General features: G+C 41.8%; 1 protein-coding gene across 4 annotated transcripts in view; it reads right to left on the bottom strand.

Moving 5' to 3' along the window:
* The window catches only part of ASPG (asparaginase), a 44,967-nt gene extending 25,102 nt beyond the window's left edge, over window positions 1-19,865 (bottom strand). For 2 of the 4 annotated variants that reach the window (XM_052693847.1, XM_052693848.1), the window contains exons 1-6: window positions 19,656-19,863; window positions 14,740-14,869; window positions 11,012-11,123; window positions 7,627-7,752; window positions 6,080-6,163; window positions 4,905-5,031 (exon numbers count right to left, since the gene is read on the bottom strand). In XM_052693847.1, the coding sequence (XP_052549807.1) occupies window positions 4,905-5,031; window positions 6,080-6,163; window positions 7,627-7,752; window positions 11,012-11,123; window positions 14,740-14,869; window positions 19,656-19,803 (727 nt within the window). In that variant the 5' untranslated portion in view covers window positions 19,804-19,863. Of the gene's footprint in view, window positions 1-4,904; window positions 5,032-6,079; window positions 6,164-7,626; window positions 7,753-11,011; window positions 11,124-14,739; window positions 14,870-19,655 lie in introns of all 4 variants that reach the window. The other 2 variants (XR_008209137.1, XM_052693849.1) reach the window with 2 other exon arrangements.
* Between the last annotated feature and the right edge of the window lie 7,105 nt (window positions 19,866-26,970).

Below are 26,970 nucleotides of genomic sequence, written 5' to 3'. Positions count from 1 at the left end.
GCTGGGACTCCCTGCCAAAACTTCACAAATGCATGCTGCTACATTTGGCAATAGCTAGCATCCCTGATGTCTTCAACAAACTTGAGGAATGAATGGAGGAAACCAGCATGGCAAGTTTCCTAACTTCATAACACGCTGCCCAAAGTAGAAGACCAAGGAGAGAGATCAGAGGATAGGTTCAAAAGCCAGACTACACCAGGCCTATACCTGTACTCATGGGAGTACATTTTACCAAATAACACGTAGGCTTTAAGATTAATATAATGCAGTCAGATGCAGTAGGGTGATGCAATTCTAAACTATATTAAAAAAGAAATAGAGATTGTCTCTGAGTTAACATTCTCTTAGTCGTGAATCTCCTCAGTTTACATAATGTGCTCAGTACTGCAGACTCTACAGATGTCAGATTTCCATTAGACAAATGAGCTTAAAAAGCGGAACAAAAGGCAACAGTGATGCAAGAGCCACAAAACCACCCAGATTTCATAAAAGCTCAACTTCACCTCAGATTTATTCAGGACTGTTCTAAGTGAAGCTACACAGGGGAGGAAAAAAAGACACATTTAGAACACATCTTTTGCATTCTCCACATCAAAGATTATATCCCCCAAAAGGAAGAATATTTAGACAACGTAATTAAGTTAAGCATCTTCATTGTACCGAATAAACTAGCCGTCCTGCAGCCAGTGGCAGCACTGTAGTGATTAAATAAAAGTAATAACAATCTTAGCAGTCACTAGCAGTTCTTAAATAAAAAACCTCTTACAGGCAAAGTACAAAAAGCTCTATGTGTTGGTGTTCATAACAGTTTCTATCCCGGATAGGTGTGTAAGACTGACTAAGTAGGGATACAGGCGATAGGCACAACAGAAGAAAGTAACCTGTCCTGACTTGGATGGGCTGTGCTTGTAAAAAGTTTAACTGGTATAGTCTGCTGTATTATGTAAATATGGATGCAATGCTGGGGAACAAACCTAAGTTAGCTACTGGTCTCACACAGCAGAGAGAACATTTTTAAAGCATAAAACAGAAAGGTAGCGGCTATCCTGCACTGACAATGGCTTTGGACAGAAAAGGTTGCATTATTCAAGGATGCTGTATTCAAAGTATTAAAGGCCTTCTGTTTGTTTTTCCAAACAAAGCAAACATAAACAATACTCTGCTGCTCACAATCCCTCTCTCCTTCCCAAACACTACAGCTTTTCAAATTACTGGCCAAAAAACAGATTTGAAAGAGAAGCATATACTTAAGTCACAAAGTGAACTATTAGGGGTTTGAAGCCTGACTAGCTTTTGTTCCTCTTCTGAGCTCACTAGTGCAAGGATAGGAACAAAAGGTACCCAGCAGTCCATGAAGAGGCAACTTCTGTCAGAGTACTGCTAAGAAAAATCTCAGGCTTCCTTCACATCCTATGGTTGAACAGTGATGCAGAAGGAAACAACCAAAACCATTTTTCCTTCAAGAAAAAAACCCCCACAACTTTAGAGTCCTTATCTTATTCAGCATCACACGTACCCACACATGAGATAGGTCTAGTGTGGAAAAAAACCAGCAACAATAACCTATCTGAAAAACAAAATAAAAAAGAAGCAACAGCTCCGAACAGTGAAGAAAGCAGCAAACCCCCTTCTTTTAATAGTGCCTGTTCTACAGTGCAGGTTTCAACTTATAATGGGGGAGCAGTAACTCAGAGGGACACTTCCCTTACGAGTGGTGACTGAACTCCAAGTTATGAAATCAAACAAGAAATGCAGCTTTTCTTGATTGCAGAGCTCCAGACAAACAGCAACGCTTTTACAGCCCTCTCTGTAAGGCTACCAGTGAGCCATGCCATTATATAAGCTACGCCAGCGTTCATTAGAATTCATGGCCACAGCCAAGGGGTGGGGAACACAGGCCAACCTATGGGTGGAAATTCCTGATGGAGGCAAGCAAGCTTAGACCCCCTTTTTTGGCAGTTTATTATAAAACAATTGACACACACCTTTTGAAATGAATATTTAAATGGAAAGGTATAACTGCAAGCATTAACATGCCTACTTACAAGGGGGAAAAACACCAAAAGTACTTCAGTGAGCAGAGCTGGCGTTTGCCTTAATGCATAAATGACTTGGGCTTTTTACTATAAATAACCAGAACTGCCAACCAAGACAGACTTGGCCAGTGGCAAATAGCTTCTCTCTAATGAGACTGGTGGGTAGACGAGACTACAGGCCTTCCAACCTGCTGCTGCTGTACCACACCTGCACACACAGGCACAGACTCTTTTCATCCCCTACACAAGTTATGTTTCTAATCATACGGTCCTGCACATATGCACCACTCCCAGAAGTTACATGCATGCATGATGAAGAAAGTCCAGTCATGGTAACAAAGCAGGTTTCATATTTGCCTCATTAAGACAAGAGAGAACAGAGGACAGTATTCGGTTATGAAATATATTGAGACTCCTCATACATTTCATAAGAAACAGACCTCCTCATCTCTTTTTGTTTTCAAAGCATGAGAGAAATACGACAAGGTATTTCATTTCATAAGTTGTACACATTTAGAAATATTGGGTTTTGATTCTCTATTGTTCATTTCCAATAGTTTTCTTGCAAAAGCATTTCCCACCAACATTAGGCTTCCTATTCATCTAAGGAGTTTGCTCAAATTTTTCATTTCTGTCAAGAGTTTTGTGTGCTGGTTTGAAAGGAGGCTGCCACACTTGTCAGTCTAAAATTCGGTAACAGAACTCTTAGGTCAAGAATCTGTCAGGTGATGGGAACAGAAATCTGGGAGTTTCACCTGAGGGAGAAGATGGGGAAAAATGGAGATTAAAAAAATGAAGAGGGCAGTAGCTAGAGCAGGGAGGGGAAACGAACTAAGCTTCTCCCTCTCCTCTCTGACTCTGTTGTCTTTACATGGTATGTCTAATCTTAAAACACATCTCCTCTCCTTGTTCCTGTGTACCAGCCCATGATCTCAAGCTCTTATCCCATCATGCTCCTCATTCCCTACATCTTGCCACCCATTCCCTCTCTGCTTCTCCAGAATTTTCATTCCCAGCTTTGTTACAAACTAGGAAGCCCCAGGAAGAGCACATGGCCTATTGCTTCTGGCGTTGTCAGGCTGCTCTACATAATGCTGAAGCAGCAAGAGTCAACCCAGTCTACAGGAAGATTAAGAGGTATTACACAAAGTGATCTAGAAAAAAAAAAAGAATTAAAAGACACTAGATTTGTTCAGTTTGTTTCTAAAAGCCCTGACTGGTTCCTGTCTCTGTGAAACATTCATACTAGGACTGTGTGAGCAAACACAAGGGAGACAGCTATGTTTCAAACAATCACTTTGGACAAAATAAAGCAGCACTGGTAATTGCCCATACTATACACTGTGTTTTCCAGAATGAAACAATCCTTCAACTCTGACACCGTCATCTTGGATAAATGATGCTACCCTCACTGGGTAATCAACTGAAACAAATAAAAATAGAGCCTATCACACCATCAGTTTTTAACTCAGAAATCCTCACTGACCTCAATGGGGCATTCTACCGAAAAGATAATGCGACAAAACATGGGCCAAGCAAAGTACTTGGTAACTTTCATTTTTCTCCCCTAGACAAGGAATCACAAAACAGGTCATTTAAATCCAAAAGAAAGATGGCATGTGATTTGCAGCCTGATTTCATTATCGATCAGCCAGTAAACTGACTTTATTTATAACCTATCTGATGCACTCCATAAAAACCCAAGAAAGAAGACTTTCCTCAATTTCCTAAAACAATCAGCTGACAGCATTTCAGTGTTTGACGCAGCACAGTAAAACTACAGTAGCAAACTACCAGAGAGATGTCTTACAGATCACTACAGTATTTTACAGGTTTCCTTAGTTTATCTGGCCCTGCTATAAACATAGCCCTTTTGACCCTAGAACTTTTTAAAGTGACTGCCATGCATTTGGTTGAAGGGGTACATTTATTTTTCCAAATTACAGAATGCTCCTCTCTAGTAGCAGAAACCATTCAGAACACCATGCTGCAAAATCTAGAGCTCCTAGCAAAAGAATTTGTGAACCTCCATCTACTTCTTATTTGTGGGAATAATGGAGACTGTCACCAAGGACTCTACCTTCTAAAATATATCCAAAAGCAGCTAGCACAACTTATTTTTGAAAAATGTCCTTTAGTTTGTTTTTTTGACAGCCTCTCATTTGGCAAGACTCTACATAGGTTTCTTTTCTCTCCTTTCCAAAGAAACAGAACCAACGTTCAAGAACCAACACCAGAATGCTAACGCCTTTACAAACAGGTAATGAAATCTTTCTGTAGTTTTTCTCCTCCTTTTAAAGCAGACACATACAAATTACAAGGAGTCTTCATAAGTCAGGGAAAAAAAAAAAAAAAACTTCACACAAAGCATAATTTTCAGTTTGCTTGCAGTTTAGACAGGTTCTAAATATCCAGTAAAACATCTTACAAAATGTCATGCATCAAACAGACGATCTGTTGAAACGGCATGTACTCAATAATGACTCTTTTGCCTGATCTCAGAGCCCAGCGCAGTCATTAATGAGAGTAAACTCTTTGTTCTTTCAATCCTCACTCACTCATTTTTATCTTCAGAGCAAGCATTTTCATGACACAAGGGAAAAATTCCCTTTGGTTAGTCTACATCTTGAGTCAAAGTCTGTCCAGCTCACATCTATATTCAAGAGATAAATACAGTTGAGTTCACAAATTCTCAGTCCTACTAATATTTGAAGTTTCAGAGCATATAAAGTGGAGTCAAAATACAGTGCTTTCAAACATATTTGAGTTTTAAAACAGCATTTCAACTACATAGGCACAGATTCTTTTCAGCTACAGCTCTATTACATGTGGCATAAATTACAAGGCTTAAGAGAGGATGTTGCTTACTTGTAATATCAACCTCAGCATTTGCAAGTGGAGGCAGGTTAGGTGAGGAAAAGGCATTGAAACTCCCAGCATCCACCTTAGTCACCCTATTTCCCCTGTACAGTTTATTATAAAAATACAGGCACACCTGCAAAACAAGTAAAGAAACAGGTCTATGAATAAGCCAGTAATTAAAAGATTCAGTAGATAAATACTATAGTCTGTCCTTTATAAAGTGTTTTCTAAATCTTTAAAACTACTCAGAGGCCAGTAGATGTTTACAACTCCTACCCTTTCAAAAAGAGTTGGCACATCTGTTGCACGTTGGTTTAAGAATTTAAGAAGAAGAAAATAGGTTAAGAGCTAACTAGTTTCATAATCCTCTTGTGAAGTAGAGTCTAGGAGACAGCAAATTTGCCTGAGTCCAGAGGTAGAGGAAAGGAACAGTGTGGACAATTTGTGCACACTTACATCTAAATTCAGAGTCCCAAATCTTAACAAAAGGCCTAGTAGAAATGAAGGATAACTTTCAAAAATATAAATAATATTGGTTTCTTTTCAAGCCCCTAAAAGTAAGTCAATTGGAATTTGAACAAAAACAGATATCTCAAAGTTGCTGTTAGTTATGAAGATCTGGGCCTTGCTGTAATATCCTGTAAAGACTGGTAAGCATGGCAGAAGTTAAATAAGGAATAACCTGATGAGATTTCTCTCAGATTTTTGGCTTGCATAGCATCATTGTCTTTAAAAGCAGGGTGCTGAGACCATGGAGATGCTCCCATGTTTATTATGTGTATCATCCTTGACACTTCAGTCTTCAGGTACTAGAGCTAGAAGATATTGCTATCAGTTCTAGCACAACTCAAGAACTTCAAAGTAACTTTCAGTTCAAAAACTGACTTAGAAATGGCTTCAGATCCCACGCGTTTGTAAGAGAATCTCTGATTTCAAGTCTGCTGCAAGCTAAAATTCAGACTAGATAGTGTTTATAGATTGCATACAGGCAAAATGAGGCATTAATCCTGAGAAAACAGTGTGTGCTTTGCCATGCAAGGGGCTGTTACCTCAGCAGAATCTTTTTTTTTTCCTTCCCCTTTCAAGTGCAAATCCTACCAGATATTTTGAGTATTTAAGTATGAGTTCCTAACTAGAGGGAGAAGAGCAGCTGTCAAGATGGTCTTCACAGGCAAACAGACCTCGGGAATCACGAACTGCCCAGCAAAAAGCAGTGCCCCCAGAAGGTTGGCTCGGCCGTCATTCTGCAGCTCATATATAGGCACCTGAAGAGTAGAGAATGAAATTAAACCCCATCCCTTTCATAAAGCCTACACAGCAGGAAAAAAAAAGAATCCAACTTATGCAATAGAGATACATGAATAATTCATATAACAATGATTTATGACAAGTTTACTTCTTCATCCAAACTATTTTAAACTACAGCAGAAGGTGGGGTTTCCCTCTGCTTATCCTGCTTCTATAATGCAAGTGCTTAAAGATAATGTAGAGATGATTCTAGTATGATTAAGCAATTGTTTTTAGAAGGAAAAATATCAAGAATATAAAGTAAGCAAGCTCAGTTTACGTGACTGAACATGGGAGAAGTGCTAGTACAGAAACAAGTCTCAGTTCATACAGAACTGCCTCTATGGCTTCAGAACAGCTCTCTTGCACCATCTTTCCTCATAGTAGTATACAAGACCTGAGCCAGCAGGTTGTGACTGACAGAAATGAACAAGATTAAAAGCAGAAATCTGGTCTGCTGAATGACAGGGATGACCTCCGTGCCTTTGCAGATTGTGTCTTTATTAACAAAGAGTCAGAGCTTCTTTCAGCAAAAAAAATAAAAGTCACATGCTCTACTGCTAGATCATGCCAGGCAGCTCCCCAAATAATTAAGCAAAAAAATAGTAAAACCTTGAATATGATGTACCACAACTGGACTGTTCCACGTCAAGTCACTAAGTGGCAGCCTACTCTTTCCTAGACTTTTGTATTTTGACTTCAAATAGACCACAAGTAAAAGGGAAGTTATGAAATGCTGGAGAAGGGTTTTACAGTGCTATGTTTCATCTCTCTTTTGTGACTAGATTAGAGCTGTATTTTACACTCAAGCAAGCTATTCTAGTAAGACAATCCCTCCTCCTCTGACAATATGCAAAGGTCTGATCTCCAGCTAAGAGAATGAAAATTAATAAATCTTGTCTTTAGAGGAAAAGACAGACTGTGTGAGATGCTTCGTGGAACAGAAATGATAAAAAATGCATACAATGCTGAGAGACTGTAAAAAATGAGAAATAACACAACAATGAGTAACATAAGATGGGCTAAGAAACGATGAAGTAAAAAGTAATAAGCTTCAGGGCTTTAAAACAAACAACAAAAAAAAAGACAGCTAACAACCAGCAGCCACCTGAGGCTGGAAGGATGCCTCTCATATAAACAGATTATTACACAATGGCCAATGACAGGCCCTTATATCTTTCTCTGAAGCATCTGGCTCCGACCATAATGAACTACTGGTCTGATGTGGTATGGAGTTGTAAAGTCACTAATGATAAAATTATGGGGCAGATCCTCAGCTGGTAAGCCTGTCAATTCTCAATGATTTCTAACAGCACTGTGAGCATCACCCTGGCGAGAGGCCTGTCCTGCACTAGTAAAAGCCATAATGACAGTCAAGATTCGATGTAGCTTTGCATACAAAAACAGAAAATGAAGTTTTATTTCAAATAAAGCCCATTACCTGCGATCCTGTCAGAACAACAGTTTTACCCAGGTTCTCACACATGAAGGATAAGGCTGAAGCTGTGTATGCCATTGTGTCAGTGCCATGGAGGATCACAAAGCCATCATACTTTTCATAGTGCTCCTGGAGACGGAGAGACATTTTTCATGCAGTTAGAACAATGCACTGGCATCAAAGCGACGGATGAACTGCACGACTTTCACTGATGCAAGCAACAGTGTGATACTTTAAAGGGTACCACATGGGTAATTCCTCCTCAAATATCCACGTTTTGAGTTTAAACATAATTAAGGGTTAATAGGACAATAAACACTACAGCTGTAATACTAATTAAGGAACAGTCAAAGAGATTTTTCTATGTATACATATTAATGCAGCATTTTTAAACCAGAAGACTGCTAATTAAGAAAAGCTTAGCAATGGCTCGAAACAGGAATGTTAACATATGCAAATCGGTCGCATGGTCTGATTTCTTGTTGCTGCTTTCACTGAGGGGATTACATCATTTACGGGAACAGAAGAGGCAAATCGAGGCTATCATGATGTACATATAGAAAAAAACAGCCCGTGTAATCCGGTTGGCAGCCAGGCAGATTGCCAGTGTAAGAGTGCCCTCTTCTGTTTCAACGTCATCACTTCTCAAGCAGTACTCCATTCCTGCAGCTCCCGAGCTGAAGAGGCTGTTTCTGTTTGAAGGTAAGGTACACATGCTTGCCTTAGAACCAGGCATGCTTGCCTTAGAACAGATGCAAAAAAATAAGTCATTTTATAATGACTTTATGAAGTCGGAGTGCATTAAAAAGAGTGTGGCCAGCACGGTGAGGGAGGTGATCTGCCCCTCTGCTCTGTCCTGGTGAGGTCACATCTGGAGTATTGTGGCACTGCTGGGCTCCTCAGTTCCAAAAAGACGGGGAACTTGTAGAGTCCAGCAGGGGCCCTAAGGATGGCTGGGGCCTGGAGCATCTCCCATGCGAGGGCAGGCTGAGGGCCCTGGGACTGTTCAGCCTGGAGGAGAGAAGGCTCAGAGGGGATCTTATCAATGCTTATAAATAACGAATGGCAGTCAAGTGGATGGGGCCAGGCTCTTCTGGGTGATGCTCAGCGACAGGATAAGGAGCAACGGACTCAAACTGAAAAACACAGGAAGTTCCATATGAACATGAGAAAAACTTCTTTACTGTGTAGGTGACAAAGCGCTGGAACTGACTGCCCAGGGAGTGGTGGTGTCTACTTCTCTGGAGATACTCAAAATCCACCTGGATGCTTTCCTGCCCAACTGTAGGGAACTCCTTTAGCAGAGGGTTGGACTGGATGATCTCCAGAGGTCCCTTCCAGCCTCTACAATTCTGTGATTCTGTGATGCAATCTACATACAGTTCTACACAGGAAGTTTTTAATGCAAAGCCATTAATTACTCTTCATCCTGATGGAATAAAATCATCAGCTGGCTTTCAGAGGAGAAAGGAATTGGTTCCTCTATTTTAAGAGCGATGCACATAGTAAACACTTCAGTCAAAGGAACTGATGTCTCTAATGTAATTTGGTTAAAGGGACATGATTATACAGCAGTCTGAGCAAATACGAAAAGTTCCAGTGGGAATTTTTTTTATTTTCCATAGAATTAAATCAGATTCCTTTTGAAGTAGATTTCTTATACTACAATGGGTACACGCACTTGGCATCTCCTGTTATTATGGTCAGCTCCTAATCCACCCATACATTTCTGTTTGTCCTTTACTATTTCCTCACCAATACTCATCCCTTCATGTTGCTATTTACTGAAAGTTTCAGTGGAGTTCTGTTTATTTCTCAATGGTTAGCCCACAGAAAAACCAACGCTGCAAGATTTTTCTGTAGGCCAGGAACTGGGATGCATAAAGCGTGCTGCTGTATTCATCAATGCTGAATCAACATAAGCAAATTCCAAGGGCTAAAATCACAGAAATAGCTGCCTGTCCTATCTAATTCAGTCTGTACACTTCACTAATACTGTCAGCCTTATGAATCTTGTTAAATGATAAAGAACACAGCTGGTCTTAACCTTCACCATACAAAAGATCAGCCTTTTCACTAAGGAAAAATCCCAAAGAAATGACTTAGAGTGTTCCATTCTGAGAAGTCTCCAACGTGTTACAGCTGCACCAAGGAAGCACTGAGGATGAACACAACGTGGCAGTGTCTAGCCACAAGCTGGACAGCTAAAGAATTTTTTTCCTTCTCAGCACTTTTCACTTGGACTGCATGTACTGGATTTAAAGAAGCCGTATTCTGCGCACATTTTTTAAGAAGCTGTAAAAAAACTGATGCCCCATTAAGGAAGAAAGGTAAATTCTCTCCTGTTCAACATGGCATTGCCTTCTTTAAGATACCCTACTCTCAGCCCTGGGCTTTTCCCAGCTGCATCCCTATTCCACCTCTCATCTCTTCTCTGAACTGTCAAGATGCATTCCATAAGTGAAGCATCTCCCTTACTTTAATGGTTTCAGGATTAGAGGATCTAAAGGTCAAAGACGGTTACATAATCTTCAGTAGCATTCCCAGTATTATTGTACCCTTAGTGAAAACGGGTACAGCCTGGTGGAAGGAGACCTGCAACACAAAGACACCACTGCAGAATGAGGAGGAGTGGAAGAGCAGAGTCTTTGTAGGCCCACTTAGGTTACTTATTGCTAACAGCTACATATGAATTCCTGGTGTGAAGTATTTGAAATGTTTCATATTTCTGCTTTCTTTAAAGCACATAGTTAATAAACGGGAACAGAAGCAAAGAAATGCTCTTAATCTAGAGAAGTATATAATGAGTTTATCTATATATACAAAAATATTTAGGGCTTTGATCATTTCCCAGTGTGTGAAAGCCAACCTTGGTAATGCTTTTTCTCCTGGTTGCAAAAGCAAAGCTAGTCAGGACAGTGTCTGAGTAAGAAAGGCATATGAAATTATTTCCTACACTGAGAGCTAACCATTCATCTAGCAGAACATCCAAATGCTGTATAACTATACAACCTTCTGCTAAGTCACCTGCACCTAAGGATTTTACTTGACACTTTTCTTTTTACTTGACACTTGGCACAGTGAATCGAAGCCAATAACATATGAATCTATATATTACATATCTTATTCAATCACAGCTGCAATTTTTCTTTTCATTTTACAGAATTATGGCTTGTCATAGGAAGAGCTACATAAGAAATGAGTCTGCAGCCTCTTCAAAATGCACGCTTTGCAAGCACAGTACTTCTTGCTTTACAGTTAACTAAGAAACAGGGATGACATTAAAACTTTAATTATAGTAGTTCCACATTGTTATACCTTGCTAAGTATACTAAACACAGTGCTAGTTTTGTTTCAGCAATAAATGAAGTTTTATCCCACACCATACCTCAAGTTTCTTTGCAATTTTGGCCCAGTCCTCGGGTGTCATGTTTGAAGAATCAAGTAGTGGTGACAGCTCCAGGATTGTGTAGAAAATTCTTTTGTTTTGCTTAGAGACACTAAAAAGAAAGATAATTCAGGGGAAAAAGTCACTATTAGGGCTAACAGCAGCTCACAGCCTCTCATTTTTTTCACTAAAGCACTAACTTCTCCCTGTATCTGCAAGTCCTTAGCCAAGGAAATGGTCTTACATTTGAAACATTAAGTTCCAAGTGTAGAAACTCATGACTTGATGTGGTTTGAAGTACAAACACTTCAATTTACTAAACTTAGAATTTGGGAGGTGGGGAGAAGTTGGCAGAAACAAAGGCAGGTAAGAATAATGCAGAGTCACTTTGTTTAAGTTTGGAATTGAGTTCTAACGTAAGTTCATATCTAGCCTTATGGTTTCAAAAATGCTTCGTAAGCTATTGAGAGGAATCTGTAAAGCTCCCAAGATACACAGAGGATTCACAGATGAGTTTCAACAACTGCTTAATGCTGTGATAGCTACAAATTCCTTGCAACGAAGGGAGTCTTCTTTTCAGAGTCTTAGGACTGCCCTTTATTTTTATACCTTTTTCAAAGCTTACTTCCCTTGGTTTCTCTGACCTCAGATTTCAGAAAATGTTTCCTTTTTTATCCAATACCATCAAGTAAACTGTTGCCAAATGACCCACAGTTTCCTAGTGTTAGGTTACCTTCCTCAAGTCCTGGCCTATCGGGCCTGTTAACATCTGACATCGTTGGTACCGGACATCTCTTGTGAATGATGTGGACTTTTAAGCACAAAATAATATCAAAGATCTTAAAATACTGGCACAGTTGGAAACAGTGGCCCCACCGGTAATCAGTCATTGGCTACTGCACAAGTGCAGCCTCGATAACTGAGACTTCTCGCAGTGCAAGGCAGATGAGACAAAGCAACTGTGCAAGTATAGAAAAAGTCAAGTACTTGTGGGGCTGAGAAATGCAATGCTTTCAAACTTCACATAGCATGAAGCCCAGCAGAAGACGACCAGAAAAAAGAGCTATCTAGAAGTGCAAAATTCCAAAGTTAGAGGGGAATTTTTTTCTGTGATTCTGTGAATTTTCAGTGTCTAAGGAAAAAATGACTGTAATCCCAGTGGGATTGTTACAGCTGTCTGCTCTCCCTGCCTCCAAAGACCATCCATCTCCCTTTCTTCATCTGAAATCTGACTCTTCCAAGAGCTTTGGATTGCCAGCTACACAGGCTACAAACAGAGCAGGTGTTCTACCCCCATGAAATTTCCCTTTTCTCCACCTTCTTTTACCCATCAATATAGCCAAGTGCATATAAATTGAGCTTTTCTACTTACAAGGTTTGGGGTAAAAAAAAGAACATCACTGCAACTATTTTCTGCTACCTTCTTGAAGCTTGGAAAATAATAGAATATCCACCATTTTATTAGAATATAAAAAAATAATAGAATATCCACCATTCTTATATTAGCATTTTAAAGGAAATTTTCAAGCTAGGAATGAGAATGACCACAGCTCATGTCACTAAAACTTACAGACCTACTGTCTGCTACAGGGTTAAAATGACAAGAAAAAAAGCATTTAAAAAACCCCGAGAAACAGATATGTACTTAACAGTCAGAATATGTTTGTCTTTAGAAATGTGATGACAAACAAGCAGCTAACCTATCAGGACTACTAGCAGGCCAGCTCAGTCCTTTCTACATTCCCTTCCAAGCGAAGCCATCCAGGATGGCATCCAAGTGAAGCCATCCAACAGCATCACCTTCAGAGCATTCTCAATGTTACTCCACTGCCTGATGACGATGCAAAGTTTTGTTTAACTGTGACTGATGCTACTACATTTATTTCCTATGAGTGTAAGACAGTCAAAGGCCATGATACTCCACAACATCTGGATGTGCTTAGAGCACACAGTTCATTGCCTTCCCTCAGCATCTGCAAGTGCTGTTTTTTCCCTACTTGCTATTCTTGCTTATAACAACATAACATATGCAATAAAAAATAAATCACCTAACAAAATCTGAGCAACCACTCCCCATACGAAGCCTGTGTGAACGCTGCTTACAGTAGAGAAAGTACTTAATCAACATGGGGTTATTGCTCAAAAACAACTGACTTACTGTAATTGAGTTATCATACAAAAAATTGCTTTCTTGACATGCTGCCTACCAGCAACTTTGTAAGGCAGTGGAAAATTTGTGAAAAGAGCTTCTCAAGGAAGTGCTGCTTAAATAACACACAGCATACCACAACCAAGAGCAGCCTACTCTACTGCTTTTGACTCCTCTCTCCAAGAAGGATGATCATTAGTTGGTATCTTCGTTGTTACGTCACAGTTACAACACGGTTTCACAAAGTTCACAAAATACTCCCATTTTCTTCCTTCAGAAAGCTGCATTATTTCTCAGCTGCCTGGTTAAAATATCACTCAGCCAGCACAAAAGAGAAAGTGGCAGATTGCCACGACTGACCTCCACAAATGGCACACAGCAGTGCCAGAAAAAAGAGGACAGGACTGTTTTTTAAACTTCAGTTCTTGATCTGAATTGATTGTTTCAAGGTTTTCTGCACTTCGTGGAAAACATACACCAAAAGAAGTATATCTGGGAGTCCAATGTGCATATCAGTGCACTTACATTTTAAATCCCCTGAAGTACTTAAAAGCCATTCAGTTATAACAGTACCAGAACAAATCTCAAATTTTCTTGTTATAGTCATTGGATTTAACATAAATTGTATGTTCACAACCATATTAATCAGCTGGGAGTTCACTGTTTTCCCTTCATTCATCTTCCTGCTGTCTGCCTTCTAAGAAGTTACTTTTAACAGAGACCTTAGTACAAAATAGAAAGAAATTAACAAACCTTACAATTTGTTTTTATGCTCTGATTTTTTCCATAAAGTTTAAGGAATATCCATTTGCACTCATAACAAAACAGCAACAGTCCCATTTATTCTTGAGTGATTGTAAAATTATCCTTTGTGCCAAGTTAACGTGTTTACAGAAGCAGTCATTCATCACAGCTGTGGAATATCTCAAATTAGCATACTGCCCTCCAAATAAAACCTAAAAGCTTACTAATCATTGCCCAAGAGTTAAGAAGTAATGCAGATTAATTGTAAGCCCATCAGCTATTATCATAATGTTGCATAAATCTGGGAAAGACAATCAGCTTTTGGGTTTAAAAAAAAAACAACAGAAGGCCTGCAGAATTAAAGCATGAGGCCTATTCATGGATGCATTAATTAGATGCTACTTTATCAGGCATGCCAAAGATAATTCACACAGAGCTGTATTTGCAGCTTTCCTAGCTATTTGGGAATATTTGTATGCTTGCATAGCAGCCCATTAATATCAAAATCCAGAAAAAATGTAGGACTTAAGCTGTCCGGAATGTCTGCTTGTTGACAAATTTATAGGTAATTTCTCAAGCAATTTTATGACACTTCATATTTTGCATAGTACCAGGCACCCTGGGCTTTTTCCTTTTACAATCACAGAATCATTAAGGTCAGAAGAGTCCCCTAAGATCACCTAGTCCAACCATCAACCCGCTCCCACAATGCCCACTTTTAAATCAATATAAACATTTTTGCTGATTTCATAGCAGAATCCCCATATTAATTGTTTGCAGGGACAATTATTTTAAAGTCTACACAATTCCCTCTCCCCAGGGAAGAAATACTTACGGGAGCACCAATGTATCATCCGGAAATTCATGGAGGTTGCACAGTTTTGTTTCCTGGGCATATGCATCATCATGCAGCATTGGCATCGTCTTCAAGCTGCTTACTAACTTATTGGCCTCAGGAGCAAGTCCTGGAAAAAAAAAAAAAAAAAGAATAAATGAAGTAAATAAAGGATGGAAGGTAGTGAGTAGCACCAAAAGGGGGGAAGAAATCGGTTTATCCAGCTTGTGGCCTGTCCTACATGAAACATTAACAGTCTGCTGCCAGCTCAGAACTTGAAAACAACGTAATCAATAACTCTCTGTGCAGCTACTCTTTTCCAGGCTTTAAATAAATAAATAAATCCTTTATTTGGCAGAAATAAGGTTATAAATCCCCTGTGTATCAAGTGTTTATGTTTTACCTAAATTGTTGTCTGTGTGCTAATACGGACAGCAAAAAGCTACCACTCTCTTCAGCATTTTCCACAGCTACCCTCTAGCCAGTGGCAGGATATTTACCGAACACGGATGTTGTTTTGCACTACAAAGCTGTGATATTTCTGCCTAAGCTCCTTAGCTGACATCCTACAGATGTACTGGCACAGACAGCAAGGTGCCAGTATGGCTGTATAGAAAAGCAGCGCGTTAGGTCTCACCGTCAGCAGCAACAGCATTTGCACAAAGGTGAAAAAAAGGGAAAGCCTGAACAAATCCCACACTAGGTATTGAGCATAGGCAGACACGGAAAAAGATCTGTGTTTATAAAGACAGAGAAATAGCAGCTTGCCAGCTGAGTCCTAAATACTGAGTTCCCCATCACCCTCCCTGAAACAGGAGCTTTCCACCAGCAGGTTGAGGACTGAACACCTTAACACAGTGGAGGTACATGAGGACTAGATGACCTTTGGGGTCTTTTCCAACTTTAATGATTCTATGGAAGTGTGGATGCATCCTAAGCTCTGTTCACCCTCTCCTTGCCCTGGACATCCTCATTTCTGTGGAAGTGACCTTGAAGATGGCTGAGGCCCGCACCAGACCAAGCCTATGAATAGTGTGCTGCACCTGCAGGCATTCTGAGGGCAACCAGGTACTTCAAAAGGAATCCATATGCTGCTCTCTGCTAGATAAAAAGGCACCTTCAATGTTTGACGTTATGTTTGGTTTGACAGAGCTGAGTTCCACTGTAAACTGAGCCTGCAGCTGCTCTGATAGTGGTAGGATGAAGGTTGTCTGCATTTGGCTGCTGAAATGAGCCGAGGAAGATGGTCTGAATTTAGCAAGGTGGAACATTATATATTTTATTAACTCCTATATCTTTAAGTGCCAGCAGCACATGAGGAGTTTCTGGATCAGCAGTATTCCAATTAGATTACAACAATTCCAGTTATAAAATTACACTGCAGTATTCAAGCAGAGGCACTTCTTTCTGAACTCCAAGATTCTACTGGTACTGCTGTCCAGATCTGTGCAGTCTCACCTGCTCTGACAGCGAAGAAATTCTCAAACCTCATAATTCAACTTCTGCCAGTTCCAGCCAGTCACAGTTTGAGGCTAAACAATCAGAGAATCATCCCACCTGGTTCAACTCCCCTCCAAGGAACGGGGACATCTACAGCTAGAAGAATTCTCTCCCACTTCCCAGCTCTTCTGTTTGCCTGAACACCATTTGCACATGTGATTCTATGATCTTTTTTATTATTTCATCTTCAAACAAGTTTGTTCTTTAAAATATTCCAAAGTACAGAGAAACGGTAATAGCATTAGCTGAAGTGCATGCAGCCTGCTTTACTTTCCAAACTGATGGAAAACCCTTAAGAATGCCCTAATCTCTTTGCTGGCTTGCCCTAAATGAAGTACGAGGCCTTTTCATAGCCAGCTTCCTTGCAGGATGGCAACAGCATTTGAGTGGCTTTGCTTGGATTCCTACTGGAACATTTTGTTTTACAAAATATACTCAACGTGCTTCCAGCTTTGGATGTTTTGTTGTTTCATTTACAACCCCTGCTTATTCCTATTAAAGATGTCCCTAGCTTACTCACAAATGGCCACTGCACTTGGATATAGAGTCATCCTAGCTCTGAAGCTCCACGCAGCAGCACAGTGTTTTTTTGTTTTCCCTTGTTCACCTTACTCTAAATACTGGCAATGGATTAGAGAGCTTATTTCTCCTATTTGTTCTAAGAGCAGGAGAGCTGACGAATGATAATATTTTTAAATCTCTTCCCAATGAATGTTCCTCATCTCTGGATCACAAATCCAATGGGATTTCCTGTGCCTGCTCGACTGTGATCAAACCTTCAGAGATTCTGCAGACACACCAAAGACATCTGGCTCACAACCAACGCCGTCCCCTGCACGCACCCATATCTGGCAGTATTGTCTGCTCCACTGCTTCAAGGAGCCACGCAGGGGAACTCAAGCACGACAGTTTTAAGAACACTTCTATTTTATTATGCACGGAAAATATCTTCTGTGAGCCAAACTCATTAACCGAGCATTTGTAGCAGCTTCACCCCTGCAGAGAAGAGGCAAGTCATGCAACTCATCCAAACGCCTCTCATCAGCTGCTGACCTGTTCCTCTGCAGCTGGGCAACCCCATGGTGAGAAGAACAAGGATGACTCTGTCTCACCTGGAGCAGAGGTCTGTTTCGCTCCAGTACTAAAGCTAATATAGCGATAGCTACTTATCAGTCTCGTTAACCTATAGCCTGTGTTGGAGAGAAGGGGGAGCTGAAAGACTCCAATTCAGCTGTATCTTGGGGGCTTCTGACACCCAAAGAACCCACCATAGGAGTTGGGTCCTATTTGGACCACAGCAGTCAGACCTTCAGCAGTCTACTACATCCAGAAAAGACAGAAAATTAACCATGTTACCCAGAAAGACTATTCCAAGTAATCCTTCTAAGGGGATTTAGCTTAGCCCCACTTGTGTTTGTTAGGTAGGATTTCTTTTCTCATTTTTTGAGGTAGAAGCTATGAAAGAGAGCAGTACTCAAGGCTGAGGAAAAGATCTTCCTGAAAGCACAATCCAGGAGGAGCAGAGCTTGATGTGGGGATCAGTGTTACAATAACCTCACTGCACAGAGCAGCAGGATTATCCTTCTGAACTGAGCTGCTGATAAGCCAAAAGAGGTGGGAGGAATGAAGTAGGAGGAAGCAAAAGGAAGAAATCTAAAACATGCATTGAGATAGCTTATTTGAATGTAAAGCAGGAATGCTGGGAGAGGCTGCAAGTGATTTTGGTTGTCACTTCACTGGGTGAACAGAGAGCACCCATCCTCTGAAAAGGACTCCCTCAGGGCTAAGCTCCAGGGCCATAGGGAGTTCAAGAGGTCTGAGAGGTGCTGAGGTTGCCACATGCACACAGATCAACTGCAAAGCACCTGCAGTGGGCTTACCATCTTACCATCAGACCAGGCAGCAATCAACAGTCATCCACACATGCACAACGAGCCCAGGGAACGTGACTGTAACCTGCACTGCACATGGAGGCAGCTCTACATTGGCCTGATGTGTTTTGCAGAGAGTAAGCTCGTCCTGTCAGCATTTACAAATGATACCATCTTTTCTAGTAAGAGGAAAGGCCATAAAAGAGCAGCCTATATGGGAATTAGGTGGGAGCCTTGCTTGAACCCTTCAATTGCTGCTGTAAAGTTTCATGCTGCTCAAGGAACTCACTGCTGTTTACTTTGCTTGAAATAAAACACAGCTTGAGCTATGGTTCTAAGCAGGTGTTTTCTAGGTATTGATTAATAAAAGAAACAAGCATATTGTTGAGGATTTTTTTTTTTCCAACCTTTTAAGCATGCTGCTTTTCTCATGCCCTTTCACCAGCTTCAGTTTAAACACGATGGACTGGCAAATATTCTTAAAGAGGCACTCCAGCTGCTCTGCTGCTGGATCTGTGCAGAAGAAGCAGGCGGAACCCTCAGCGGGATGCAGCACACCGGCAGCATTGGATCAGAACTGTCAGATTGTTTGCATGTGCTGTAATGGATTGACACATGTTGGGCAACAGAAATAAAGCACACGATCCAAAGAGGCTGTGGAGTTCATTCATAAAAGAATGGAGATTTTTTTTTTTTTAAGGTGTTTGGGAAACTGAGCCAGCAGAAATAGGAAATGATGTTAGCAGCAGTGCAAATAGAGGAAAGTGACCACGTGTCACTTGAAACACGGATTCCTCTTGCAGCTGTCATTCCTCAGGCTCATTTCAAGGGTTAAACACAGTGACAACAGCCATAAAAAACAAAGCACAACAACGCTGTGAAGCATGTGCCCTACAGTAACAAGAAACAGCAATTGCCTAAGAAGGAAGGAAACAAATATAGCGTAGAAAACTCAGAGGTGAAGCCCTAAGTGTTTGAAACCTACAGATGCGTACCCGAGATGTTATTTCAACCGTGAAACTCTGCAGTAGGTAACAGGAGCACCCTAGTTCTATTGCTGGAAGCTTACAGCCACCCTGGGACGCTGCGCTGCCTACCAAGTAATGAAATAAGAAAAGAGAACTTATGCTCATCCTAACCAAACTACTCCCATTCTCTCCACACCCCCAACCCGGCATCACTCTACGTGCCACGGAGCCCGGGACGATTCTTCTGGGGCTAAAAAATACGCAACGTGAGCTGTGCAACGAAGCTGGTTTCATTTTCAGCGCGCGAGCGTGGAGAGAAAGGACTGGCGCTGCAGGAAACACGTTGTTCCGTGCCCTGCCGCTCCCAGCCCAGGGGCCGCTGCTCACAAGGATGCGCTTCCACCGGTACAGACGCGGGATTTGAGAAGAAAGGATCCCGTTTTGGTGCCACTCGCCCGCTAGAAGCCGGGCTTTTAGCTGGCGCAAGGAGCGGCCTCCTTCCCTTCCCTTCCCTTCCCCTGCCCTCCACCCGCAGAACGCTGCTCCTCACGGCTGCAGCCCGGCTCGCCCCGCTCACCCTTGTCGTCCTGCACCATGCCGATGGTGCCGCCCGTATTGATGACCAGCACCCGCGCCTCGCTGACGGCCTTACAGCCGGGCAGATCCTGGCGGTGGGTGCCGGACAACGCTCTGCCCAGCGAGCCCCGCGCCACAGCCGCCTCCATCCCGACCCCGAGGAACCGCTACCTCCGGCGAAAAGGGGAGTAAGAGGGCGGCCCGGGAGACGCCTCCGTCCCGCCCCCCGCCGGCCGGGCAGACAGCGGGGTGGGGCCCAGAGAGGCGGGGAGAGCTGCGCCGCCTCCGGAGCGCGCCTGGCTGCGGGGGGCGAGGCGCGGCACGGCCCCTTTGGTGCGGGGTACGGGTGGGAAGGGCTGGATCTTCCCCTTGTCCGTCCGGAAAGCGAGGACGGGAAGCCCTGTGCTTACCTGGCTCGTTCCGAGTGTCAGCTTACGCCCTCCGTTTCCGCTTCCTAAAGTGGAAGCATCGCTTTCCTGCAAGTTTTCTCGCAAGAAAGGAATGAAGATCCACCTTCAAGCAGAGCATCAAGCCGTAGGACAACTAGGAGACCTGGGACAGTACTGCCTGCTGACAGCGGGCAGGGTTGGGATGGAATTCTCGCCCTGCAGTAAGGTAAGAGCTGCTAAACAAGCAACACAGCAGAAGAATGCAAAGCCAGATAGGTCTCTCAGTTAAATCAAGCATCCCTCTGTACCTCTGCCTGCAAACTCGTGCATCTGAGCTCGTGTTCCTTTGAGGACATTCACCCTAAGGGACTGCTATCTCCTGCCAATCCATCACCACACGGTTATCCCGGAACACCAGTTACAGCGCCTGTTGCTCAGCCCCTCCCAAAGTACAGGGGGAAAACCAGGCTCACGGTCAGCACAGATGCTTGGTGTGACAGTGCTGCCCCTCCTTGTTCCCCAACTGCATCCTTCACCTTGCACAGGAAGATGATGATGGACACCACTGATAACACACTTTCTAAAACAAATTAACAAGCACAGATCTGTCTCAAACTAGAGGGCTGATAGCAGTGATAGCAGACATCTGGTTCAAGAGCTGAGGGCCATTGGAGCAGGCACCTAAAAGTATGACTAGGAGTCAGTCGTCTTACCCCAAAAATAGTGAGCAGCCCAACAGTCGGTCCCCTTGAGCTCTCTTGCATGGCCACGGCTGCATGATGGGATCTCCCCTCAAGTATGGACACCTTCTGAGGTTACACCTGCACAGAGATCCCAGACACCTTGATGTCAAGACACCTTGCCGATACCAATCCACAGCAAGTGACTGTTTTAGATTTTGTTAGCTTTACTAATATTGCATCTTTGTGCACATATGATCCCTTAGACACAAACTGCTGATCAAGTGTGGGGCTAGGAGCGGATCCAGCCACACCTAGACTCTTCACCCCTGTGGTTGCAGGGGCTTTGAAAGCAATAGAGGTCCACTCTAACCCTCATGACTCAGTGGGACAGTTTTCTATGTGTGTGTTTAACCCGACCTGCTATGCAGTAAATAATTGGGTGTATCCAGCCATCTGGTTGGTCAAACCTGATTACGTCACAGTTAAATCACTACATTATATTATATCAATAAATATGCTCCTGCTTTTCTCTTCTGAGTGAAGCGCATAGCGTGGTTGTTTCCATACATGCAACCAAGTGTTGTATTTGTAAAAAATATCCTAACAATGAAATATTGGTGAACTGCCAATATAGGGATCATAAAAAATTGGTTTCCAACCTATTCTGGTTGGTTCATTACAGACTTGAGTTTCAGCTTACACATCACCTGCGACCAACAACAGGCTAGGTGTTTCTCAAGTTCTCCTACAATTTCCTGTAATAGTCCTCTTAGGCTTCCAGACATACAAGCCCCTCTTCATCTCTGAAGTAGAAGCATTATGCTTCAAAGCTAAATACAAGTTGAGGCCAATTTTTTTTAGTGTCTAGGTCTAGTGTCTAGTTGACATCTGCACTAGAAAGCAATTGTACAGGTAAAGGAGCTAGAGAAGTATGATTTGTGTAATCTGCAGTTCCACAGATCTGACATCCTTGTCTGCACACCCACTGGTACAGGTAAGATGCCTCTTTCAGATAACTCAGCCTTTATCCTTAGAAATCAGTAATATGGTTGAAAATTTCACTGCATAGTTCTGTCTCCTGTAGTATAAGCATTCATAGAATTACTAAGGTTGAAGGAGACCACCAAGATCAAACAGTCCAACCATCAACCCATCCCCACCGTGCCCACTAACCATGTCTCTCAGTGCCATTCCCTGCATTTGAGATTTTTGTTTTTAAAAACCAAACAGAGCAATCAGAAGAGCAATCTATTGGATTGACGTCTTCACTTTACAGAACTGGGTGGAGAAGGATCTTAAATGCTCTTTGAATTACTTCTGTTGTTCAAAGTTGACTTAGTATGAAACGATTCACTTAAAATGCAGTTGCAGTAGTGCATTCTTACATTAGAGGCAAGTACAGGCACAGCGCCATGCTTGTGCTGCAGGTAGAATAAAATAAACATATTCAGTATGTAACTTTGCTTTCCCTTCGGAAAGCTGTCCCTGGCATAGAATCATAGAATCACTAAGGTTGGAAAAGACCTAAAAGATCATCCAGTCCAACCGTTCACCCATTCCCAATAGCTCCTACTAAACCATGTCCCTCAACACAACATCCAGTCTTTCCTTGAACACCCCCAGGGTCGGTGACTCCACCACCTCCCTGGGCAGTCCATTCCAGTGCCTGACCACCCTTTCTGAAAAGTAATACTTCCTAATGTCCAGCCTGAATCTCCCCTGCCACGAAATCTTTTGGGTTGCTTGTCCCTCACCACACTGTCCTCCCCACAGCTGCTGGGGTGGTTGAAGTCCCTCAGGAGAACCAGGTCTATGATGAAAACTTCTCACTTTGTGAAGGCAGCTTCACCCCCTCCTCCCTCCTGTGGCCTTTAGTGCCTACTGCTACCGATCATGGGGATGATGCCACCCAACAGTCAGTGATAGACTGGAAGGCTCTCAAAAAGCCTTGAGACAGATTTGCTGTGCAATCAAGTCAGCCCTTTGCACAGAACAACGAGCCAGGCACAGCCCTCATCTCCCTTCTCACCATGAAAAAGCCTGTATCTATGCATTATAGATATAAAACTACAACTGTATACTGTTAGCTACATGCACCTAATAATCGCTTTTTACTTCGTACTGCACCGCTAAGAAGGATATTCATGGATCTAAAGTAAATTGAAAACTAGCATAAGAATGACTCACTGCATAAACGGATGGATGGGTGGATGGGTACCAGCTCCATAGAAACAGTCTAAAGAAAACACAAGAATAACACCTCAACTTAAATAAAAGATGTTGACAATAGAAAAGCAATCATGGAGCACAAAGAGTTGCAACATGTATTTCCCTGAAATGATGTCACAAGTAACAGAACATCACAGGGGAGGCAATACAACCTTAAGCTGTCCATTCCAAGATGGGTTTATTCTAACTCTTCCAATAGCTCAACAAAAGCTCCCAGATGTCTTAAGAGTGTAAACCTGGAAGGATCAAAAAGTCTCCCTGGAAACTTAATTGGCAAGACTACACTTCAAATAATATTCTTGTAAGCAGAGAGGAACAATGGCCTTGAGTGACTTAACAGACAGAAGATCCAAAGCTGTGAAGAGTGTGAAGCAGGGAGTTTTGGAATCAGAAAAGCAAAGAGGTTGTCATGGTTTTACGTTGTTTGTTTTTTCGGGTTTCAGTATTCCACATCAAAACATCATGCAGTGTAGGGGGCATTAAAGTGTTAATTTAATATTATACAGCTAATAGCATCCAATAGATCAGAAGGAGCACAGTGACACTCACTAGCTGGAAGGAGTTCCTGCCATCGCAGCCGGTTTGCTCCAGCAGTCGTGTACCAGCCCTGCAATCTGTCAACACGACCTTTAGCTCTGAGGTTGGGAAGAGAAAAATAATAAAAATCAGCCCAGTGACGCAATGTCCTGCTAGTTAGCATTGTCACAGTTGTTCCGAACATTGTGAATCAAACAGGATTAGGAAGTCTGCCAAGTGAGTCTAAGTGGGAGCCGAGGAAAAATACAACAAAAACCAACACACACCAAAAAACTTCAAACCGTGAACAGACAGCAAAGAATGCTGCTACAAGGTAGTACTTAGCAGGCTTTCAGGACAGTTTTCCTTTCTAAAAAATAATTTTAAGTGAAGAGTGCTCACATATTTCAGTCACTGCTTTCTGATAAGTAACAGTGCAACAATTCACTGCACAAACCATACGGGCTTTTACCCCTGAACCCCATTTCAAACTCTACAAAAAATATTCATTACAGTTCGCTAAGGAAGATAATGCAAAATATCTACTGCTCAAATCATCTTTACTGTATTGCCTTATAGTAAAATCACTTGAATATTCTCACATATTACTACCCACTGCTAAAACATCTATACATGCACACGTTACAATGCCCTGCAAGATATGTCGGTGTTATCACCATTCTAAGCTGAAGAAACTGAGGAACTTAGCTGGGTAAATACTCTGGAGTTAAGCTCTCAGCTCTTGGACTGGGTGGGCAGTCCTTCACCCAACAACTCCATTCATAGGACAATACGTGCAAAGCAGAAAAAAAAATATTCAGATTATTTCTGGATATGAAACTAAAACAAAATTTTCTTTCAACTGAGTTTAATGATTTTTTTTTTATTTTATTTTAAACTTGATGATAGGCTTCTGTTATGTCAGATGATTAAAATGTGACTCACCCAAAAAGGCTATTTTTGTTAGAGAATATTTTCAACTGCCCTAGAACCCACACATCTTATTTGAAACTACTGTACCTGCAGTGGGTAACACCAGGGCTCAACACCTTATTCTGTTTTTTAGAAATGAGGTTGACCTGTGACAAGCTGAAACTGGATCCCATATCCTGTAAATCAGTTCTTTGTACTGCAGTCTCATAAAGGAAAAAACAAACCCTCATTCTCCTTTTTACAGTTTAACTGGACTGCATTCCTCAGTGGAGTAGCACCATATCAGCATGATGTAAACTGTTGCATTTGGCCATGAGACTTCTGATCTGCAACCACCACATATTCAACAAACGTAGTAGTAACACAAAGGTCACACAGCCTTCATCAATGAAAGAAGTATTCAAGTGCGTTTTGTACCATTCACTATATATGAAACAGCATTTAATATAAGATTATACTCTGGATATTCAAATGAGGCAAAAAAAAAAAAAAAAAAAAAAAAGGCATTCCTCAGCAGATCTAGGATTCAGCCTTTAGTTCAGACATATGAAAGTGAAAACAATTACCTTCTTGTACCCCTACTACATACAAACAACAATGCAACACTGGCTGCTCCCATTTACCCAACATCAATGGTAAAAGGTAGCTGGCTGAAGTCTGGGAAGAAAAATACTGGTTCTTAGACCAGCTGAGCAACCAAGGTTTTAAACATTATTGCAATCATCTCTACGGCTACTAGCGCTTAAGGAGGAATTTGGTGATCTTTTTTGATTCTTCAGCAATCACTGGATTGAAGCAGTGTGATACATATGCACAGACTGCTTTGGAAAAGTCTTCATCTCCACATATGGGGCTTTGAGCAATCTGGTCTAGAGGGAGGTGTTCCTACCTGCAGCAGGGGCTTGGAACTAGATGATCTTAAAGGTCCCTTCCAGACCAAACTATTCTACGATTCTACTACTCTTTTTTGGACCGCAGACAAGATTAATCTTTTCTATGAGTTAAGTACATAGGAGGGCTTGGACCTTATGGAAATCTTGTTTGTGAATGGTTGACTCGCTATGCTATAAATACTCCCTCTTCCCCTTCCATTGGTACTCTCATCCCTCCTCAGCCATGAGCCTTGTAACCACATCAGTTCAAGAGGACATCTACAAGCCTGAAGCGTACATGTCAATCTGACGATCCTCATTCCTCAACAAGAAATAAATGGTCACACAATGGAATACAGGGTATTGCTGGAATGTGGCTGCAATGACCACCTGTGATACAAAGCGTAACAACCAGCCATAGACAGTCTAAAGCAGTGCTCAAATGACTCAGTAAGAAGTTTCTAGGCTTGAGTTTGCAACATATCCTAGAACTCAACACCATCACCTAACAGCAGGCTGCACGTGCTGGCAAGGCTGCATATAGATGCAGTCAACGTAACATACATGGTTTGACTTAAGGGCTAAAACACAACTAGAATAAAGCAAACAAGATACACAAGTACCATGTGGCATGAGTCAGAGGCCTCATGATAACAGAACCCCAGAGGCTGCCGGCAGGATAAACTACTGACTTGTTTTTTTTTTCAAGGCTTTAGAAGAACAGAGTAATATTAAAAAATCATTCAGGCATACAACCAGTAAAAGTGAACAAGTGCCAGAGTGAGTTCATAAGGCACGTGAATGCAATCAGCCCACTGAGGGTGTGGAGCATACTGTAACCAATAGACCGCTTTGCTGGCAGTTTGTTCTTCGACAACTGGCAGGGCTCTAAGGTGGCTGGAGCTCTTAAAAGCAGCATAATGTTTAATTGCAGCTGTTAGGGTGTTTACTGCACTCCTAAGCTGGAGGTTGTAGGGGTCTATTTGTTTGTTTAAACCATTAGTTGGCGTTTAACCATCAGCCACTGACAATTCAGAACTGCATAATGAACCGGACTGCTTGCCAGTGGCCACCCATGTCCTTCCTTCCACCTGATAACCTGGGGCACTGCACCACAAGACCCGGATTCCTGTGCAACGTCCCACCTCTGCTTGAATCAAGGAACTCACACCTGTTTTCCTGACACGGAAAGACAGAAAGCCACTCTGCAGCTGCTCCTTTACAACAGACTCCACACTTTTCCCTTAGTTTCTAACTTGCTTTATAACAACTGAAGAACAGAATGATGTCAATAGTAGTTCTTCTGCAAATGCCTCCTTTAGACTCAAGGTTCCTTTTGATTGTAACTCTAAGCCAGTCTCTGTATGTTTCAGAACAGTATGCAGCAGCTTTTTATTTCCTTCAGACAAGAGCTACTGCAGATTTTAAAACCAGAGGTTGAAATGATTCAGAACTGCAAAAACTTACTAAAGACAGCCAGCTAAATTTGACAGCACATCAATACTTATAAGGCATGAGATAAACTAAAAAAAAAAAAAAAAAAGCTAGAGAGTCTGAATACCTGCATTTATAGTTTCCAAGCAATCATAATAGTCAATATTGATGTAGCAGAAAACAAAAACAAACAAAAAAAATCTCAGTTCAAACAAACTGAAAAAGCCATAGTGTGAAGTTGGGCAGCAATAAAGACAAAA

This window comes from Tympanuchus pallidicinctus, unplaced genomic scaffold, assembly GCF_026119805.1.
Source record: "Tympanuchus pallidicinctus isolate F22 unplaced genomic scaffold, pur_lepc_1.0 scaffold3, whole genome shotgun sequence".
Lineage (NCBI taxonomy): Eukaryota > Metazoa > Chordata > Aves > Galliformes > Phasianidae > Tympanuchus > Tympanuchus pallidicinctus.
This window is presented reverse-complemented; position numbering and strand designations above follow the sequence as displayed.